This window comes from Aphelocoma coerulescens, chromosome 8 (genome assembly GCF_041296385.1).
Source record: "Aphelocoma coerulescens isolate FSJ_1873_10779 chromosome 8, UR_Acoe_1.0, whole genome shotgun sequence".
In the NCBI taxonomy this organism is placed as follows: domain Eukaryota; kingdom Metazoa; phylum Chordata; class Aves; order Passeriformes; family Corvidae; genus Aphelocoma; species Aphelocoma coerulescens.
The window spans coordinates 9,022,912-9,045,487 of record NC_091022.1 but is presented as its reverse complement, the minus strand read 5'-3'; the positions used below and the strand labels follow the sequence as shown (position 1 = coordinate 9,045,487).

The 22,576-nt window shown below is 42.2% G+C and overlaps 1 protein-coding gene across 3 annotated transcripts in view; it reads left to right on the top strand.

The window, feature by feature from the left end:
- ATF6 (activating transcription factor 6) overlaps positions 1-22,576 on the top strand; it is a 74,428-nt gene that overhangs the window by 25,745 nt on the left and 26,107 nt on the right. For 2 of the 3 annotated variants that reach the window (XM_069022673.1, XM_069022675.1), the window contains 4 exons: positions 100-219; positions 1,097-1,199; positions 2,243-2,307; positions 5,814-5,928. In XM_069022673.1, the coding sequence (XP_068878774.1) occupies positions 100-219; positions 1,097-1,199; positions 2,243-2,307; positions 5,814-5,928 (403 nt within the window). The remainder of the gene's footprint in view (positions 1-99; positions 220-1,096; positions 1,200-2,242; positions 2,308-5,813; positions 5,929-22,576) is intronic. The other variant, XM_069022674.1, reaches the window with a different exon arrangement.

Here is a 22,576-nt window from a genome sequence, read left to right as displayed (position 1 = left end):
GATCTGCTGGTGTTAGTGCTCATTCTCTGGATTTGGTCAAAGGGTCATGAAGAAGTTTTTTAAGGGACTTCTTGATGTGCTTTTCTTGATTTTTCCCAGGTATGACCATTCTGTGTCTGATAACAAAGCACTAATGATAGTCTCAGAAGAACCTCTGTTATATATTTCACCACCGCCGCCCCCCTGCCGGCCTCTGATCAACAGGACAGAGTCACTGAGGTGAGCAAACCGCCTTTTGTGAGCATTTAAAGTTTATTAGGAGTGGAGATATAAATTCTGTGTTGGCTGAGTGCTGCTGGACTGCTGTGAATGATGTTGTTGTCCATTCATGGTGTTCATCCAGTACGTGACCAGTGTCTCATAAGTGTCTGCTGCCGTAAGGACAGACCCACTTGGATCTTTGTAATCTTTCCATGGTTTAAGTAATGATTTTCACCACTCTCTTTTCACACTGGTCATTTGCAGTAACCAAATAACAGTTTTCTGATTGTCTGGGGGGTTTTCATGTCTTAAAAGAGAAATTACTTCATATGTAGAAATGTTAATTGTTTGGAAATCAAGTCCAGCTAAAAGCCATTTTCATCTGAATTATATTAGAGATGGTCTTGTATTCTTCACCTTCTGATAGAAGCAGACTTAACCTGACATTGCAGATGTTCTTTGTTCACTGTTAGGAAACACCTAGCTCCACTTTTTCCATAGATATGAGTCACTAACCTTATCTCCATTCTCTGTCCATTCTTCCTCTCAGATTTATGTGCCATAATTTAGCCTTAACCAATAATTTGTCCTGAATTCATCAACTTTTGATTTTAAATTTCAGTAGTCCTTCCAGTAATTTCAAAATTACTGTTTGTTGGACAAAAGAATGGACTGTATCTACTTTGTGTGGAAACATCCATGAATCTAATACTTTATAGATAATCCCTTACACATTTAATCTTAAAATTATATTTTCTTACTGTGGTATTAAAAATAAGTTATCGTAAGGTAAAATAATAGTAATCTTCAGTGTCTGTATAGTGGCTAAACTGTTGTATACAAATATTCTGGCAGCCTTGTTTGAAATCTGTGTTGATGCTGTGTGTTTTCCTAGGCTGACCCATGAGCTCCGAGGATGGGTGCACAGGCACGAGGTGGAGCGAACCAGATCCCGAAGGCTGTCCAACACCCAGCAGCAGAAAGCGCGAGTCACGCAGGTGCCCCTTCCTGCTCCTGCCTCCGTGGCCTGACAAGATAATTTCATGAAACGTGTTCCCTGACTCGTTTGCACTTGTCATTATAGACAAAAGTAGCCATCGTGCCTGTAATTAGGGCAGCCAACACTTCCCATTTGAAATTGCTGGGTTTGGTTGATTATTACGTTGTCAAAGTTGTTCTTCCATTCCTGCTCTTGGATTCAGGGTTTTGAATTTTTTTGGCAGCCATCAAAATAGCTTCTACATTTTCTAAAATGAAATAAATAGTTACCCTTTTTGTGGCTTTTCTGTAAGGATAAGCAATTGCTCAACGGAGAGAAATACAACCTACAGCACATTTATCTGACTCGCTGTTAAGGGCCACAGCTGATTGGTTTTGTTGAAATATTTCTATTGTTTAAATTTTAGCTAGAGTGATTCTTTTTTTTTTGGTAAGGCTACAGAATTGTAGCCATATAGATATATGTATATATCTATATGGCTATATATATATATGAGACTTGTGCTCATATTTTTATATATATATATGAGACTTGTGCTCATATTTCCCATTTTTAAAAGTCTTTTATCTACTTGGTATACTGATACCAAAGCTGAAATTAAGGCAATGAATTTTCAAGGTATTTAATTTGATTAGGGGTAGTACCAGCTTTAAAAGGAATTGAATGTTACAATGTGGGAAATAATGCAGTCTTCTAGGGAAGAAGTGTTGTGTGTTAAACTTCAAATGCTTCTCACTGGTGTCCAAAGCAGAATGGTAGAACATTTAGAACTGTTGTGTATGGTGCCAAGCTCCCTTTCTTGTCTCTGAATGTTGACTTCAAATTTGGCTGTATTAAAATCCTGCTGGTTTTGTTGTTCCAGCTTGATTGCTGACCATTTCAGTTTCTCATGTTTCACCAGTGGGAAAATCCACATTTCTGGTGCAGAGCACTGATTAACCTCTGCACCCCATTCTGTGTGTTATATTCTATGTAGTGGCAAACCAAGGAAATGCTTATAGGTTTCACCTTGTGTCGTTTTTTCCTTCTTCCCTTTTTCAGAGCTCCCTCAGTGACAAAGCAGATTCCCAGCTGATGGCCATGCCTTACACAGACACCAGTCTCAGGTAAAGCGGAACAGTTCCTTTGTTACTGCTTTCTACTTAACCTAGTTTTTCACCAACAGTTGGTAAAGAATGCCCATTTTCATCTTGTCAGGATTCTTAAGCCAAATGCAGCTACTTTTCTTGGACTAATTTCTGTCCCTTAGCAAATAACTGCTTCTAACAATTTATATTACGCTTAAATGGACCCCTGTATCACAGCTCCACTCTTACAGGGTCTTTCTAGCCATGAGTTTTAAGAAAATCCTTACTTTGCTCTCCAGAATCCCTTTCTAAACAGATCTGAATATTTAGGGAAAAACAGGGGGAACTAACTTGGGGCTATCTGTGAGAGCATCGTTAGTTTGTAAGAAGGTTTCAAAGGGCCATGAATCTGGTAAGGGAAAGGTTTCTCTCTTTGTCTTCAGAAGTAGAGCCATTACAGCTATCGACAAGTTATTATGATGAACTTAAAGTACTATTATGTCTCATTGACATTCTTTGTCTCCATCTGGTGATTTTTCTCTGCTGATTATTGGAGCACATTAATGCAGAGTTTCCTGTTGTCCCCTGCCCACCCCTCCCCATAACCATCTTGTCCCTCTTCCTGGTGGCAGGAAGTACTGGAGAGAAAAGATTAGGGAAACAAAATGTCTCTCTCCTGAATTCTGTGTGAGACTGTTGAGGAGGCTGTCTGCTTTAAGGTGCCAAAGAGGAGTGTAAGAGCAGAATGGAGTATAAATGAAACTTTTTGGTGAGAACACCACCTGAAATGTTGCCGTGGAAAGAAAGACAGCTGTGGCCTTTCCATTTGCATTGCTGCTTTGAAAGCAGGATCAGCCTGGAGGAAAAGAGCAAGCTGCAGGCAAACGTTACAGAAACCAGGCTGTCAAATCTTGATATGTCTTGACTTACAAGAAAAAAAAAAAAAAGAAAAAGCTTTTTGAATTCTACAGGCAGATGAAGGATAGCTGTTTTAACTGAACACTGATGAACAAGGCTCATGGCATAAAGCAGTTTAATATACATGCTTGCGTTACTCTGAAAAAAAAAAAGTGGATTATTGGAAACAGTGTGCAACATCATGTAGCTCTGCATGGAATAATCTGTTGTGCTCTGAAGGAAGTGAGATTTTTTTGGGTTTTTTTTTCAGATTAATGGTGTTTATATGAACAGGACCAGTGAGTCATGGCAGCTGCATGCTATGACTGTCCTGGAACTGCTAAGAACATAGAACAGACTTCCAGTTCCTCCCAGAGCCATCAGCTATTAGGTGCTCCATGAAATCATAGAATCACGGAGTAGTTTAGGTTGTAAAGGACCTCAGGAGATCCCTAGTGCAACTTCCCGCTCAAAGTAGGCTTAACTTCAGGTTTACTGAATGTCTCTGTTAGAAGAGGTGGTCTCCATCTCCATTGTAATCTCCATCAGGAAGCTGAGGATTGAAAAGAATTTCAGGGAAGTCAAAGCAGTGGAGAAGATAAATTTTAAGGTGATTTCAAAGAAAATCTTCACGCCTAATGTCTTTATAGTCTATGTAGCTTTCTTCAGAGGTGATTTTGTTGAGGGCTTCTGTAAGTGTGTTTCTTAAGGCTTCAGGTATCAAAATGAGACTCTGCAGTTGTTTTCCTAAGTTTTGCACTTAATATTGTGGGTTTTGATGCATAAAGCACTGTGTCCTGCCTCATTTCTTCCCAAAACAAGCCCATGTGCAACATCCCGGTGCTCTGTGGTGCGTAACAGAGTGTCCTTCAAAGTTCTTAAACAAAAGACTTATTGATCTCCCAATAAATGGCCAGGTTCAGCACCATTGTTTGGCATACACAGTTTAATATGATGCTTTTTTGTAAGATGCAAAGATGTTACTGAAACAACTGGTAGTTTCACACCTGGCTTTGGCTCAGAAGTTCCTCCCTTCCTTTGATGGAGAGGTGGTTATCAGATGGTGTTCAAAGGTAGATGCAATGTACTGCCTGTAACTCCCGATATCACTTTGTGTTTGATTTGTTACGTGACCAGGACAGCTTTATAAAGGCCCAGTGGTTTCCAAGAGCTTTGGAACAGTTTTCTCCCATAGCTGGTTTTTAGGTCTCTCTGTATCTCGTGGAGTGTGGGCGAGCACACAGATCTGTGGGCCCCGGGTCAGCTTTCAGGATGTGTTGTACCGAGCAGTGCGTGGGCGCCGTGCCTTTCATCACAGCCCAGCTTCAGGGCTCCATCTTGGTGGGCCTACGTGTTTTCATGAATGAGTAATCAAGCTCAGATTAGCTCCAGTCTTTGTTTCCTGTGTGTGAAGGATGGGAGCTGATTCCTCTCTTGCACAGTTGTGCAGAAGGGGATGTGTAGTGTAGAGTTGCCTGCTCCTGATCCCCCAGGACTTACACCCCCAATCCTGTGAAAGGGCAACTGGCCTGGCAGCTGCAGTCCTTTGCTTGCAACAGGGCTCTGTTAGCAGTGGAGGAGAAGATAATGACAGCCTACTATTATTGCTGCTTGAGAAAGTCACTTGATGATAGATTTGTATCATGTTATATTTTAGAAATGTACTAAAATAGTCTAAATTAACCTCCCTAGTTCAAAACCCGGGTCAGCAGAAGACAGCTTGGGAGGGGAGGGATAGCCAGATCAGTGTCCTTGCCACAAACACAGTGTGCTATTAAAGTGGGGGAAATTAAAATGACAGGTTGAAAGTCCAGCTAATGGTTTCCCTGAGTACAGCTTTCCAGTGTTAAATAAATAAGTTATTTTGGAGTGGGATTGGGAAAGTCTAAATGATAGCAGTACATGCTAGGAACTTCTCACCTTTCCAAGATAAACAGTGGATAAGTACCATGATTGTAGGACTTGCCAGTGTTTTGGCTTAGAATGGTTTAGAGCATCTTTTCCTTGTGTCTGATATGTGTAAGATGAGAACCGTGGAAAAGATAAGCCAGAATTATGTGAGTATCTTATTTTTGCTCCTCTGTCTAAATTGAAAATCAAGAGCAAATCTTTGAGTTGACCAGAGGACATAGCGTGGAAAAAAAAAGGGTGGGTGAGAAAGAAGGTGGATTTGTCATCTGACAGTAAATTAAAAGCTCTGTTTATGCTTACCTTTGCACTTCTTTCAATTTCAGGGGTTTGGATTCTTAGCAGAAAAATTAATTTATTAAATTATTAAATGGTTTTATATTTTATTTCAGAATGACATTTCATCCTAAAATTTATTTTCAGAAGTCATCACAATTTTTCAGACGCTTTAGGTTGAAGCTTTTTTTCCTGTTGAGCTAGCAAACAGGTTTTTGCTGGCCTCAGAAGCACGAACAAAAATCTGGAAATCTTTGCCATAGTTAGACCTTTGAAGCACTTTGAACTTTCAAAAAGTACTGAGTAGTTTCATTGTCTTCACCTGTGTTCTGTGTTCCTCATGCTCCTCTTAGTGGATGAAGAGCTTGCTGCGGTTACTTTAAAAAGCAGGTCTTCAAAGTCACTGTCTCACTGGAATTAACTGTCTTATCTGAAATAATTACCTTTGCTTTTCTTTATTTCAGCAGGAACTCAGGGAATGAGCTGCAAGTGTATTACGCCTCTCCGAGGAGCTATCAAGACTTTTTTGAAGCAATTCACCGAAGGGAAGATACATTCTATGTGGTGTCATTCCGCAGAGTAAGTGTAGCAGTGGGTGATACTGGCCTTTTATGTGTGTCCTTAAGACTGCTTCTAACAGAGATCCAAAGGATGACTTAATCAAAGTTGCAGGTAAATTTGTTTCTTTTGAAATGATGCTTCTGTATATCCTTTACAGTAACATGGCCAAATCATGGTCTTCGCAAAATATGCCAATGTGCCCGTCACATTGGGAATGGAAAGAGCTTTGCAGAAAACATTGTAGTTCCAGGGCAAGACAGCCCAAAATTTCATGAACCCTGTGGTTAAATGCACATTACAGCTATGAAATAGCAGTACAAACCTTTTGTGCTTCTGGGTATCGAAATAAATGTACCCTCTGCACAAATTATTACTGTTAACATAATACAGTTTCTATCTTCCCCTAAAACTCCTGCATTTGCAGTTTTATGTGTCACTTATTGCAGCTGTACAGGACTGTGTGTAGGGCCACAGTTTTTCTGCTGTTTTGTGACTTGTAAGTTGAGACAGATGAGCAGGTCTGCTTTCTGTGCTGAGATACGGCAGAGGCTTGTGCTGCAGCTTTGTCAGGCACAGCCTCACATCTGCAGCGCAGTCAGTGACAGTAAAAGCTGTTATAAAATGGAATTTCAGGTGTCTGATGGCACTTTCTGCACTGAAACCCTGACTGGTGCTGAAGCCAGGACAGCTGCAGTAGTGCGAAGCTGATTAGGGTCTGGTGGTGGAAATGATCAAGGCAAACAGTGCTTGAAACACCAACCTGGGGTTGGAGGAGTTTTTTTCCTCCCTTTTGCAGAGGTCTTGGTGAGTCATTAGGTACGTCTATAATGCACATCTGTCCCTGGGCTGAACCTGGTCTCTTGGCTTGCTGAGCCTCCTGCCCTGCCATTTTGCATTTGGGGTGTTAGATGAGAATTGTTCTGTGCATGTTCACACCCAGTCATGATCCTCCCAGGAGCCTACAAAGCTCCATTTGTTTCCTCTTTGTAGGAGTGTCCTGAGAGGGGTCCCAAGGTAGTGGGGAACCAGTAGTGGCCACAACAACAGCTCATCCAGCTATAGCCAGTTCTGTGTAAGAGCACACAGTTTTAACTAGTTTTAGCAGTTTCTGTGTTGTCATAACTCTACCAATCTCTACATGCCATAGGTACACAGGTAATACGACTCTGTTCCACCTGGTACACAGCAAGTTTCTTAATTTGTGAGATGCATGTCTGTAGGAAAGGTTCAGGCAAAATGAAAATAGTGGTGCTCTTCTTAGGATTAAGTTTTTGCGCTGAGTAGAACTATGAGGTTAGTTTCCAGTCTTGGGATTACTGGGTTGTGTCACAAGGCTGGAATTTTGTTATTAAATGCTTGGCATGTTCTGCTGTTCTTTCAGCTAGCAACACAAATATAGCCAACACCAGGCTCCACATATCCTGAGGATGAGGAGAAGGGAGCAGAGAATAAAAGTTTTCCTGGAAACTCAGAACACAAAGCAGAACAGTGTTTGTAGAGGTCTGCATTTGGGGCCATTGCTCCAGCCCCAAATACACCCCAGTACACCCACCTGAGTGCATGTACGTGTCCATAGGTCCTGTTTACGCTGTCGGAGTAATGACCCGGAAGTTGTCAGCTCCCATTTCAAGTTGCAGAGCTGTCCTTGGAATCTGTGTGCCTTGTGCCACAGAATCCCTACAGCTTGGCCCTGCGCTCCTGCAGGAAGAGGTGCGGAGGCCTTTTAAACCCATCTGCGAAGTTTATTTGGTAGCAAAGCTTTTGGTATTTCTGTTTTATGAATGAAATGTCCTCAAATAGAAGGCAGTTTCATACATTACCTCATTTATTGTTTTAACAGGGCAGACCTGATCTAGCAGCAAGCTCTGCCCTGAGGCACTTTTAAATGACTTGCTTGGATTCTTTTGTGAGTGCAGAAGAAAGGACTCCTGCACAGCCCGAGGGGTGCCATCAGCAGGGCCCCAGCCTGGGAGGTGCCCTTTCACCTCCTCCTGGGGATTGCTGACTTCATTTTCTCTGGACCACAGCTCCCTTTTCACTGATGATTAGGAGCTGAGAGGGGACTGATTCCTCACCAGTTTGTTCCACAGTTCACTGGTGTTGCTTGGCTTGTCCAAGTGAGGAGCCAAGGCCTGGAGATTAAAAGTTTTGTTCTCCTCATTCACAGTTTGCCATGCAGACACTCCCACATACTTAATAAGCTGTTAACAGCCCTATAACATAGTAGAACAAGAATCATCCAGTGAAAAGTTCCAGGGAGTGGGTGGTTCTGGTGGTATCTTCTCTGAGTGGAAGGTGGGACTGTGGATCTCAGGAGATCCCTTCCTGCTGATGTCCCTGGATCATCTGTTGCCGTTTTCTGCTCCGTGTGCAGCCTCACAAACCCTGGCATTTCTCCTGGATGCATGTGATAAAATGTAACATTTTTTGTGTGTTCTCACTTGCAGTACAGGAGCTCTGCCCTGAGTTCCTTGGATTTGCTAGGGCTACCCATGCCTCTTACACGGTAGGACTCAGCCAAGGCTTCTGGAAGTGCAGGGTTGGGAAGTAAAGCTCTTGCACGCTGCATGTTGTTCTGGTGATGCTTGATACCTGTAAAACTGAGATTCCCATGATCTCATCGATGTTATTTTCTTTCCTTGCCTTGGAAGGCTTGCAGATCTACATATTTACAGTTGAGGATTACATGGGATTTTTTTCCTTTTTAAGGAGGAGGGAGGAAAATAGCATTTGGATCAGCTGAGTCCATACAAGAAGCAGGGCTTTTGCTCTGGGTGTCTAAAGAAATTAATTTACTGCTATTATCAGGGGAGTCTGTAATGTCATTTTTAAACAGGAAGAGTCTGCTGCTCTGCCAACACCTTTGATTTCTGCTCTGTAACATCTGTGATACCAAGTCTGCTTAATGTCTTCTAAAACCCCAGAGGAGCATGGATACAAAACTCGGGTTGGTGGATCTGAGGTGCTCTGTTTGCAGGGAACAGACACCTGGCTGCCTCTCTGTAAGCCTGGCACCCACACAGCTGTCTCTCAGAGCTCACATCTGTTTTGCCACAGAGTACAGGCCTTGAGATTGTTTCTAGAATTACCTGAATAGCTAGCTTAATTTGAAAAGTAATTAAGTAAATCACTGGAGAAAACAAATCCCTTCCAATTTACTTTGGCCTGTCAGTGCTGCTTCAGATCATTCCACTCTTGTGTGGTTAGGATCAGAGTCCCCACAACTTGGAATGATTAAGCAGTAGATTTTCCCATCCTGGAAGGTTCACTCAGTGACCCTTTGATGACATCTCTGCAGGTTTATTTAAGGACAGTGACATTTTTTAAGTTAAGAATGTAATTACTGTTCTTAAGGAAAACACAGTTTAAAGTTTGATTCACTTGGGAAATTCAGAGGACTTTGGGCATTTCCTCTCACTACTTTCTCTATTTCAAAGCACAAATGTCTCCTAATATCAAAGTTTGCCACTTGCATTTATTGCAGTGCATATACAGCATCTTCAGTAGAATGCAGTAAAAAGTAGATAATAAAAGGTGATTCTGTTTGTTAGGGCAAGAGTGATGCTGACCCTATGGGAATCAATGGCAAAGCCTTTACCAACTTCTGTAAGACCAGGATTTTGCTTTACAAATTTCTGCTTCTGTGCCATAAACCATAGAGCTTCAGGGAAACCTCTTATTATGAAAGTGAATTTCTGGTCCTACAGGCCAACATCTGCAGTAAGCATTAAAGGGTTTCTCAAGTTCTGCAAACAATTTTTTTCTGAAATTATTAAGTCAAATTTTAATCAGAACTTCTTTCTTTGTTTACTAGGAATAAAAATGTCTAGGTTGTTATGTGCTTCTGTTGGTAATGAGCCTGTGCTGTGCTAATTGTATTTGGGATGATATAATTGTATTTGGGATGTTATATTACTTTCAGGAAGCAAGATTATAAAGTCTGGCTTTGACATGCTTGTGCAGCAGCAGTTTGCTGTGCTGCACACACTTCTAGCAACAACAATCTGAGTGTATTCCGAGAGCACGAGGCAGGTTCCAACTCACTGCACTCCTGGTGCCGTCTACATCCTGCAGGCAAAACTTTATAAGATAAAGTTGGCTTCAGATGGTGTTTCACAGCCAGAAATTCAGTCCTAACATATACTTTCCTCCTACTTTGTTGTACTTGACAATGGGTGGTTTTTACTGAACACGGAGTTTTCTGCTGTTAACTTTTTTTGCGGATTTCTGCAGGCTGGGACGTGTAATTTGGTGTTTCATTCAGATAAATTGATTAGACCCACATAGTCCTGCTGCCCCTAGAGATAGAGCAACTAGTCTCTGTGTTTGAGTCCTGTGGGTTTGCAACTGTTGCAAGTTAACATGCAGATTTTTGAAAAATTTTACAAAATGCCCTTTTTCCAGGGGAGCCTGACCTTAGCTATTCAGAGGAAAAAAGTTACTTTATCCCAGGACTGTAGGATTTTAAGATCTTGTCCTATATTTTATACACAAGCTGAGAATAATATGTAGTAAAAGAACTGAGGCTCAGGGCATAGTATCCATGATAAAATTGCCTTTCTTTTTCAGAGCAGAGGTCACCCTTTAGCCTGTCTTCTCTGTGAGGCCAGTTCTTGCCTCTGTGGGAGAATTTGAGGAAGCAAACAGTGTGTGTGATTGTGCTTCACCATGCCCTGAAGCTCAGTGAGTCAGCCTCTGTCAAACTACAGCTGTATTTGACTTTCAAATTTGAAAATCCATTATGAAAACCTCCTGTTTCCATCTAAGTGTTGATAGTGAAAATTTAGTCTGGCCTGCTGCATTCTTTGTTACACATTCCCTCTTTTCTGGCTAAACTTTGGATTCTTTCAGTGTCAGGGAATTTTTTCCTTCCAAATCCCTGGTCCATATGAAAACAATGAAGCCAGCTTTCTTTCTGGTCCTTCTTGAACTGTCTTCCTTTCTGATATGGAATATTTCAGGTAGGTGGGGATCAGGGAGAGGTGACTTTCAAAGGGCCTGAGAGGTGGTGGGGAGAAGGTTTCTCTGTGCTCTTCCTCTTACTCAGCTGGGGAAGATGGTGTCTTTGGTAGCATCTTAGAGCTTCCTCTAAAAACCTCCAGAGAGAAATCTAATAATCTAAAATTAAGTCTAAAAATGTGTGTTGGTCTACTAACACAAATAGCCTCACTCAGGCCTGGGATTCTCAAAATACTTGTGTATGAGAACAATACAACTGCAGTTGGGTAAAGGGAAGCTCAAAAGAAGTTAATTTAGATTTGCAGCTTAAGGCTAGCAGTTCCTTAAAAAGTGTTTCTATCAACACCTTCTAGTATTTTCCAGCAAACCTGACTGTGTCATCATTTGTCACCGTAAGGACATCCTTTGGGGAGTGAAGCAGCAAAGAGCTGTGTGTGTGCTGTGGAGAGCAGGCGGGCTGAGAGGAGGGAGAAGAGAAGCAGCCAGGCAGTGAGAGACCCCAGATGTGTAGGGGTGGAAGGCAGAGAGGAGCAGCCACAAGTGCCAGCTGCAGTGCAGCATCTCCTGCAGCCTCCTGGCTCAGCCAGATGCAAACAGTGGGTAGGAGGGGCCAGAAGAGCAATGCAGAATGGTGTTTCTGAGAAGGGAGGTAATGCCTGTCATATCAAGTGGGGTTTTGTTTCCTTTGTTCTGTTCTTTGCTCCTACTTGGAGAGCTGCTCCTACTTGGGAATCTATTCCAAGGCATTTTGGAAGCAAAGTCTTAGTCGCTCTGATTTTTATCTCCTTGGGTCCCTTTGAACCCCAGTGTCCTCCCAATAAAATCGAGAATGGATGTGGTGTTGAGGACAAATGTATAAGCAGAGGCAGAAAAGTCAACTCGAATATGTCTGGCATGAAGCAAAGCTCCTCTTGGATTTTGTGTGTATAGTCTTGATTAGTTGGTCCTCTCTATGGTTGCTGGAACGTCATGAATCATATTAATGCCGTCACTGAACTTCTTTCAGCTTTACATCTTCCAGATCTAACTAATACTTCGTTATTTTTAAACTAGTATTTGGAAGGACAACATATACTGCAGATAATTACAGTGAAAATAAAACATGCTGCAAAAAATGTCTCCAGAACCCAAAGTGGTTGCAGGCAGACGTGACCAGTAATAGCATACATGTATTTAAAATGTGCTGCATTCGTGAGAGACAAAGAGTTGTGGGCAAGAAGGAAAGAAAGATTGTTGGTTTTGGAAAACCTCCGTAAAAACCCACTGCTTATGAAATTGGTGTGGGCATAGGCTAGAGAAGTATAATTGAGAAGCATGGGAGGAATATGTGATTATAAAGTGGGAATGGTCTCAGTGAAGGAAGTGTCAGCAGTATCTCACTTAATGAGTACAGAACAGCATTTAGAAGAGTACAGAACAGACACTGCTATCAACAAAGTAAGCAGGAGCACAAGTTTATCCACAAACAATGTGTGTTCAGTTAGAGCAGGTGGTGAAAATATGAAGCTCTGAAGCAGTTCTCTTCCTTCAGGAAGTAACCCAAGTTCAATAATGCATTAGTAATACTTTAATTATACCAGATGATAATGCATCTTTCTTTAGTGATACCGTGGTATTCATTGAAGAAAATTTTGCTCAGAATATTCTGAACAGTTCCCAGAAGGGAACGATGGGTTCTTGCTTACAATCTGTAGCAGTATTTAATTATGGGATCGATGTTGGCCGAGCCCTAACTTTACAGAGACATAAATGATATCTTCAGCCCTGGAACTGCAGTAGCCAGTAAGACATTGACTTGAATTTGGTGGGAATGAACTGCTTGAAAAAATGACCTTCATGATACTTTGTTTGCCTTGAATGATAGTACATGAAGAGAGCACTTTAAAATACTTGTGCTTGCTTTTTTAGTTGTACTTCACACTTCCACAGCTTAAGACTAGTGATTTTTGCTGTTCATTTTCAGTTTATTTATCTGACACTCTAGATAGGGTCTGTAGAAAAGTAAAGCATGCAGAATTGAGGTGGTTTTGGTTTCATTAGATAGTGTCCTACATTTTAGTGAATGTTAATCATTACAGTATTACATTTGAGACCATTATTTAAAATCTTAGGCACACTTTTAGAGTTAATTCTGGTCAGATGAAGTTATTTGCTTCCAGTTTGAGTTAATCCTTCTGCCAGATTTTTAGCTGGACAGCACACAAAGCTTATTTTATGAAGTAAGAGCCCAGGTGCTGTTATGAGTGTGTGCAGATTATCATCACCTCCCACTGGACTGAACAGAACTCTTGCAGCTTCCAGGTTTTATTTTTAAATAGCTGACACTCCTAGGACAAGAAGTGTGATAGAATTAACTGTACATTTTTATCTTTAAACTGGCTTTGAAACTGCTTCAAAGTGGAACATAAAACTTGTTTTCAGCTTCTGTGTCTCTTAGTTGCTTGTGGTCTATCTACTGGGATGGTAATGGATGTGAGAAGAGCTCATTTTGCCTCATGCCTGGCCTGGCTTGGCTTGCTCCTCACCATGCAGTTGGATAAACTCCAGTTTTGCCAGCACATTTGGTAGAGGCTGTCAGGCTTTGCATTAGTGATTAAGAATTTGGAATGCCGTGGGCTAAGCTGAGAGATCCTTCACGCTGGAAACCACTGTTCAGGAAATCCTCTTTGTGTTTTGATTGCAAATGTTAAAATGTGCCTGTGAATAATTCTGGTGCTGGAAAGTGCTTTTCATGGAGAGAAGGCAAAGCTGTGCAGGAGGGGCACGCGCACAGCTTGAACAGCACGTTACACAATGAGGATGCCATGGAGAAGTGGACTTCCTGTTAAATGCCATGGGCCACTGCCCTTGGAACTGGTTGGCAAAGTGCCACCAAGCATTGCATAAGTGATTGTTGTTACTCCTTGGTTTCATGACTATCCAAAATAAGGTTTCAAGTGTCAGCTGTCTCCAAGAGGGTTATATCCAATATGAGGAAGGCAGTCTGAGCTGTGCTCAGAGAGTCGCGCCGTGTGAGGAAGGAACACAGGCCTTTGGATCTGTGCCCCACCAGGCTCCTGTGTGTTAAACAATGCTCTACAGATTCTAGAAGTGCACATTCCCAAGCTGTTCCTCAGTGTGGAGATTCTTAGGTTGAGTCACTTGTTAGCATCTGGGAGGCCTTTGTTTAATCTCCTTTTCAGGAAATCAGCATGGAGCTCTTCTTTCTAAGAACAGTGCTGAGCCCTCGAACCTGGACTCAGGGACTCAGTGAGTAATCAGTGGGCAGGTGACTCCTGGAAAAGGTGACTGAAAAGAAACCATTTTGCTGTCTCTGGGACCAGCATCTCCAGAAGGGCATCTCCTTGACATCAGGGAAGTAACACTGTGGTTTTCTCTTTGCTCTAGCTGGACCATCTGTTTGGCATTTGCTAACCAGCTGTAAGCTTTAACTCTCCAGCAGGCAGCAGAGGTGCTGCATACAATCCAGGCATGAGCTTTCCTCACTTCTGAAGCTCAGTTTCCGAAGTGCCAACATAGAGAAACATGTACAAAAATGAAACTGGATGTAAACATGCCGTCATTTGGAGAAAAGCAACAGATGCAGCAGTTTGCTTGGTGTAAAATTTTGGCAAAAGTAGGTAATTGCAGCTCTAGGTGAATAAGTGTAAAGAACTACATTTACACAAGCAGAAAGGAACTTGGGGTTCAGGCTAAACACTGGTGTGGTTCTACAAATGCTGAAAAAAGGTTGTGAAGCTAGCTGGGTAAACGGCAATGTCATGACAGGGTATTTCCATTTCAGGGTAGAGTTGGTTAGTGTTGGCTTGGTATGGCAGTCCAGGAGGAGGATACTGCCCACACCATGGCATTTGTCAAAAGGATGTAAGAAATGCATTTTAAAAGAATGTATGTCCCTCAGTCTCATTGTCATGCACACAGGCGTGTAAGGAGTGCAGGATAGGCCAGAGAGAAGAACCTGACTTCCTGTAAGTTCTCAAATAATTACCTTTTAATTCCCTACAGCACTCCATCCCTCTTCTGCTCTCCTGGCAGTTCTAACCATCACTGTCCAGCAGAGTAGAAACCCTTTACATGGATCAAAACTGACACCCTTATGACTTAGTCTTTCCAAATCTTGATGGTTGATTTGAGAATTTACCTGTTTGCTTGTAAAAGTCACTTCCAGTACCTTAATTCTCATAGGAAATAGGCATCTAAGAACAAGACTGGTGTGGATTAAAAGAAGGAAACCAGGACCCTGTACCTCAGCTGTGGCACCTTCTGTCCGATTCTGTTACAAATCACCTCTACCTCCTTGTAGCACTTTTTCTGTTTGAAAATGTCCTGACAAAGCCCTGATGCAGCTGCCTTGGCTTGCAGGAAGTTACAGTGTTCAATCTGGCCCATCAGATGATGTGTTGCTGTGCTCCTGGTCTGGGTTTCCCTCCCAGTAATGGCATGTGCAGTTGTTAACAGGGCTGTGTGTGCTCTTGGTGTGCTTACAAACAGATCTGTGTGGGATCAGAGGGAGAGGGGGAAATGATCTGCAGCCTGGGGACTGTCTGGAGTTCACTTGCCTTTGTGTGGGTCAGGGGTAGCTCTGCAGAGCCAGAAGAGGTTCAGAGGGCGAGAGGGAATGGAAATGAAAGGGAACACATCCACCAGGAGGAAGTAGCCTCAGGCTCTTGCTCTTCTGTAGACCTGCACATTAAGAGCCTGATAAGGTATTTTTGTTGATGAGTTGAGGTAATAAAGAGAGTTGTGACTACACATATTAAACTGGTTAATGGCAAGCTGAGTGACCCTCCAGCTAGAAGAGAGGATTTGGATTGGTGCCTTCAGGCTGCTCAGTACCTCTGTAATTTTGCAGAAATCATGGTGTGTCTAAGATGTTCAATCTTTTTGTGTAGAATTAAAACCAGTACAGGAGCAAGAAAAGAGGGGAGGGCTCATATGTAATTCAGGTGATTTAAAAAGTGCCCGTGCAATTGATGCTATCTGTGTAGTGAAATCAATTATTTTGCCTTATTATTTGTACCCTCAGTGTCTAAGAAAACACTGATGCATGTCCTCACCTAAAACCTTTCATGCATCATTTCTCACATCTTTATTCTATGATAAGAATTCTGGTAGAGCTTTCTTTGACCTGAAAGTCCCCTGTATTTTGAAATAAAAAAGCTGGAAACTCCAGTGGTTTGGTGAAACGTTGTCAATGGGGCATTTCATTTTTAAAACCCACATTTATGAAAACAGAGCTTCTGTGGTTACACAGAAGCTGATACAGTTGCATCATACTTTGTAGAATATTTGTAGAAAATGTTGAAATTAGCTTGAGACTTCTTGTTCCACAAGAAAAATGTACACCATTAGAACACTTGAAGGCAAAAGCATTTTTCTGTACTTCTAGATGTCTTAAGTTATTGGCACATGTCAAGTGAGAAGTGCACTGATAAAGGCTTAGGTTTGCTTAATTTGCAGTGTTCCTCTCATACTTCTGTTTTTCTTCCTTAATTTCATTTCATCTGGCTTCTTTCTTAAATCATTTCACAGATTGTTGTTGCTACTTTATGGACTACAGGCACCACAAATTCTCAAGCACCACTCACGGCTCCTTCTCTGCTTAATGGAGGCAGAAAAGCTCTTCTCAATTTTCCCCACCTATCCCAAACACCTACCTTTGCATGGACTGGATTTCCTTCCGGAGGTGCCTTTCCTTCTGTAGGTTTTCAAGGGAGCCCAGACAGCTCTGTGAGACAGCTAAAGCTGGAAAAAATTGATCTCACCCTGAGTGGGGAGATGAAAGGCTTCTATTTGCTTGAGTCGTTATGTTCTAAATGTGGTGGAGAACTGGCAAGTACTGATAGAAGAAAACATATTACTCTCCAGGAAGAGAGCCAGGCCCAGCCTGAAAGCCATAGCCTCATGTCTTCTGAGTAGCATGCAAGCAAGAATCTCCACGTTTTTATCTGCCCAAAGCTGACCTTTCCCTCTCTTTTATTTAATCTGGTGCCTGTGATCTTGCTAATTCAATTGCTGTGGCAGACAGGCAGTTACTCACATGCACAGTCACAAGATGGACAAGGAGTGTGATGCTCATGCACCAGTTTACAGCTCTGTTTGTCCATTATCAGGCTTCAGACCAGGATCCAAGCAAACTATTGTCACAAGAGAAGCCTTTTTCTATGGAAACTGCTGTTTTCTACAAGCTGTACAATGGACAAGTACAGGTGGCTTGTATGATGGCTTGTACAGCACTGTAGTACTCTCACACTGTTCAAAACTGGATGATTTCTTCCCTAGCTACATGAGCAGATCCCAGGACTTTTTGAGGGTAAAGACCAGTGAGTCATTTACATGGTTTACCACCACCAGAAAGGAGGGTTCCTGTTGTCCATGCCAGTTCCTTGGCTGTTCATACTCTGGTCAGATCCCTCCTTGGGCCGTTTTATTGTCTTGGTGGGAAAACAGCTTGAGGAATCTGGGGGACTGTCAGGAGAGTCTGACAATTGCCAGAGGATGGCAGGGAAGGAGAAGGAACCCTCCTGTTTTAGGTGGTCATGGGGATCAGATTGCTCAGGCTATGCCATTCTGAAGTGCACTTAAGGTAGTTTGGGGGTGATTAAGGAAGAATCCTCAATGTAAGGCATCCAAGATCCTTTTTGCTTCCAAGTATGAGTTAATCACATACCTTCTAGATGCTTTTAAGACCATTTTCCATCAGATTGTTTTCTTGTTTTGGTTTGAGGGGGTTCTTTTAAGGGGGAAATGCTAAGTGTTTATAGTCCTTTTTCCCTTATAAAATGATCTCTGGTTCTAAAACTGATTTAAGTCTTCCTCAGCAAGACTAGAAATTCAAACAGTGCAGACATTTGGCAAAAAATCTGGACTCAGAATTGAGATTTAGAAGTGAAACTTAGATACAAATGTGAAAAGGAGAAAGCTCATCAGGCTAGGCTAAATACAAACCCGTGGGCAAAAAAAATAAAGGAAAGTTCATCTTCATACTCTCTTAACTGAGATTATTAGTAACAGAGGCAATAACTTCTTTAACATCATTATATTGAATATCTCTTTAATTAGAAGAAGATATTAATAGTTGATGAATCCTTAGCCATACAGATGTCCCGGGATCTGCAGAATGAGAAACATCTTTCCAACAAGCAGCTGGAATGCAATACACATTGCACAGCTTAAAACGCTGCCATCAAATTTGGATTCAGCCCACTGCATCCTAATAGGAAAACTTTGTCTTCTGTACACCAACATTTTGGGGAAAACAGAAGGCAGCTTGGATTTGGAGCCCCAGCCATGGCCTGAGTGTGCCAGACCACCATCCAGCCATCGGCAGCCCAGGAACTTTGCCTGTCCCTGCTGCCAGGATGTGCAGAGACCCACCCAGGTCTGAGCTGAAGTCATTGCAGAGCTCTGGGTAAATCTGGGGGGTTCAGGCAAAAGTGCAACCGACTGCTCACTGAGAAGAGCTTTTATTTCTGTAATACCTGGGTGTGTTTCTTTCCTTATGTCCCATGTTGCTTTATTCTTGGGGGTTTGGCAGTGGCACTTGCATTGTGGGTGATTATATTTATATAAAGGTATTATTTTATTCAACTTTGACATAATGTGGAAGGAGGGGGAAACCACTTTCAGTACTATAATCAGAGGAGAGAAATTGGTAGAGAAGAAAGAGCACCCAATTCTTTAGGTTCCATAGAAAGGTGCTTTCAAAGCCACTTTACCCAGCAGATACTGACAATGCAAATGAGACCTATCTTTTTAAAACCAGGTCAAAGGCAGTTTAGTAAAAGTAATAAACACATGCCTGTGTTTATAAAACCGCTTTCTGCCTGTGACCTAAAACATCATTTCTTCCTGCTGCTTGGGAGGTGATTACCTCCATCTCCATGAAGAGGAGTTAGCTTCATAGAGGTTTAGAGGGAGATTCAGATACCCTGAGCATATGAGGCTAAAGGATGGAGGGCAGGAGGAGATCCCCAGAAACGTAACTCATGGCCAGTTGCTTTTTCCAAGAATTTGAGGGATAACAAACTCTTCTAACCCAGACTTTCCAGTCCTCTGATGTATTTCTGTGTAACTGATGCAACTTCCACAATTAGGAAAAATTTGTTACTAATTTCCTGTACATCTGCTGTGGTCTCAGAAGCAGCATCTCTCTGGCTGCAGATGAGAATCAAGCTGCCACTGTCTGCTCTTGGGCAGTACCATGGTTTAACCTCATCTAGTAATGCAGCCACTTGCTCACTCCCTGTCTCCCCACCAGTGAGGAGGACAACTGGGGAAAAAAAAGTACACCTTGTAAGATAAAACCAGTTTAATAATTAAAATAAAAGCAATATGATAATAATTAAAGTAGTAACAATTATAATGAAAAGGAGAGGAGAGGAGAGGAGAGGAGAGGAGAGGAGAGGAGAGGAGAGGAGAGGAGAGGAGAGGAGAGGAGAGGAGAGGAGAGGAGAGGAGAGGAGAGGAGAGGAGAGGAGAGGAGAGGAGAGGAGAGGAGAGGAGAGGAGCAAGTGGTGCACAGTACAGTTGCTGACTTACGCCCAGCCTGTCCCAAGCAGCAATCCCAGCCATTTCTCCCCAGTTTGTGTACTGGACACAACATTCTGTGGTATGGGATATCCCTTTGTCCAGTTTGGGTCAGCTATCCAGGCTCCCAGCAGTGCACCTGCTCACTGGCAGATCATGGGAGAGCCAAAAGTCCTTGATTTATGGTAGGCTCTTCTCAGCACCAGCCAAAGCATCAGTGTTATCAACTTTATTCTTACATAAATTCAAAACAGGCACCATGCCAGCTGCTAAGAAGAAAATTAACTCTCTTCCAGTTGAAACCAGGACAGGCACTCAAGGACAAGCAGCAGCAAGCTGGGGCTGTCCCAGCAGGGAGAAGAGAGAGGAGCACCCTGAATTTGGCTCCCACTGGGTTTGGTCTGAATTTAGACTTACTTTATTCCCTCCTGTCATTAGCCTTGCTTTCAGTTTGTTTGCTTAGCCTCCCCAGTGAATATATTTCCAGCAAGTTGGCAGCAATCACAGATCAGCGCATGGATCCAGAAAGGGAGGATGTCACACCGCGAGATGTACGCTGCAGTTGTCATTTTATTCCCTCAAACCAGATCTGAATCCAGTACCTGATCTCCTGCCTGCAAAGGGCATGTATGTTCTCTTTGCAGACACTAAAACATGTTTTAAGGTAAATAGCAGGTGTTCAACTCAGAAATGCATCTGTGCACACTCAGTTTTTGGGCTGATGAACAGTTGGGTCCTATTGTGCCATATGACGGACCAGGTGCACACTTTTTAGAATCATTAGCAGCTTCTGTGAAATGGAGTTTTGCAGTCTAGTAGTATTTTTATTCACAGCTTTAAATGTATCTTCAACCTGTACACCAGTAACATATATATAATTTTTCTTTGCCTGGGAGCATGTTTGGATCCACTTAATGAAAGTTGCCCTTCAGACTGAATCCTGCATTTTGTCCAAATTCTGAGTGTCTCAGCTTCTTTAGCTGAGCTGTCCAAGATGCTGAGTCTGTTGCATTGACAACTGCAGGTACTCTACTTCTTGGCTTGCAGCTGTCTTACATAGTGTGGAGCTTGAATGGGAGATTCAAATTCTTTCTGTTGCTGCAGAAGGCAAGAAGACAGTAACTTCACATCAGGGCTGGATCTTGTGCCATATGTGTTGTAGGAATGAACACACTGTGATCAGATTAGTTGCCTTGATTTAAAAAAGATTGAAGTCTTGACTCTACTTAACAGTTGTTTCTGGTTAGGATTTTAAAGTTCTCTTGCATTCCCAGCTGTCTGCATGTGTGGGCATTTTTGCTCTGTAAGAAGGCATCCTTTCTGCTGCTTTGAAATTAAGTTGTTCTGCCAGAAGAGCATTCAGTCACAAGCTGTGTGACCTTTCCTGGACTTGTGTAGCTATTCCTGAACGCTTCTCATGTGTATTTAACCCTGATTGCTATCTTTGGTATCTTTGTAACCCTGATTGCTATCAGCATCTTTCTCATACAGTCTTTTCATGAGAGGTCTGCCGGTTCGCAAGACAAGGAAAAGGTGAGGTAGAAGTATGATCTTGACAGACTTCCAAATTTGAGCCCAGGTCCTTATGGATCTTAGAAATGCTGCTTGAAGAGCCTTGTGGTCCACCCTCCTGTGTGGAGGAAGGCTATTGCTGACAGTGAGTGAGGTTGGCTGTGGCATTGTCAAGTGGGCTCTGAAGAGCTCTCAGGATGGAGATGTCACCACAAAGCGAGATCAAAGCGTTCTAGTACTTCACTGTGCTTTGAAGTCAGCTGGAAGAGAAAGCAGAGGACAGCTGTATTAGCAAATGGGTTTGGAACCACAGTGTTACATTGATCCAGCATTTGGAGGAAGCCTGGCATAAATTTCTTTTTATCCATCCAACTTCTGTTTCTTGGGAATGTGATCTGAAGAGATCACGCCCCACTCTAAGGAGCGTGCCCATGAAACTGCATCGTTTTTATGCCCTGGCTGGCTCTGTGCTTGTGGGGCTGGGCTGCAAGAGGCAGACCAGCAGAAAAATGGTGTTTGCTGATAGTAACATTCTCCACTGCAGTTCGGGTTGGCTGTGCTTTTTGGGGCAGTCTCCAGCTGAGCAGTAATTCTGGGAATCCAGGATTTGTCTTCTGTAGAAGACCTGAGGTCTTGGTGACAAGTATAGCAACTTTGGGTTAATGTTTTGTGAGAGAAGCAAAGAATCTGGATTATATCCTTTTTGGTTTTACTGGGCTGGATTCACATGCCCTACCTAAATGACATGTTTTTGCAATTACAGATTGCAGTTGCAAAACTAATAGCCTACAGATGCTATGCACAGGCAGAGCTCTGCTGCAGTGAATTATAGAAGGAGGGGAATTTCTTTTTATGGGTAGTAGTAATAAAACAATTAATTCCTTTTGGGTCTTACAACTTTGTAAAATCTGCAAAGATAGTTGACAGACTCAGCTGGGAGTTACAGACAAACTGCATTTCTGTGCTCCTATAGCCCCTGGGAAGGACAGAAGATGGCAGAGAAACATTATTTTCAAGTAATTTGAAGCAAACATTTTTAATTTTATGATGCTGGTTTGATTGAGAGAGCCTTTAGAAGAAAATTTGATCTTTATCAAACATAACTGAGGAACTTTTCCACCAGTACAAGCTGGGATTTTTTACCTTTCACAGAGGCACAGAACTGAGTCAGATAGACATACCTTTTCCAATTTGTTTTGAAACTCAGCTAATTTCCACAAATAACACACACACAAATTATCAAAGCATTTTCAAGTCCTTTAGAACCTTCCTATATGATTTTAACCAAAACTGTTTACTTAAGCATAGAATTCTGTCCCTCACATCCTCTTACTTCGCATTTAGGAATTTTTTTTTTAATCTGCTGCCAAACCAAAATTACATCATAGCAAATGCATGCATTGTTCTTTACTTTTGGGCCTGCAGAGCAGTTCTGCAGACAAGTTTAATTGGCTGGATTTCTGTCTAGTCTCTGTCCTGTGCCCTCCTTGTTCACATGGCCTTTTTCCTTCCTATTCAGATAAAAAAAAGTCAAAACTACAAGGAAAAGTACATTTATGATAGATATAAAGTCCAAATGGGGTGCCTTCACCTCATTCTCTCTTGCAATTGGACTGGAGTTGCTGTGCCTCATTCAATCTTCCGCAAACTGTGATTTCCTGGGGCA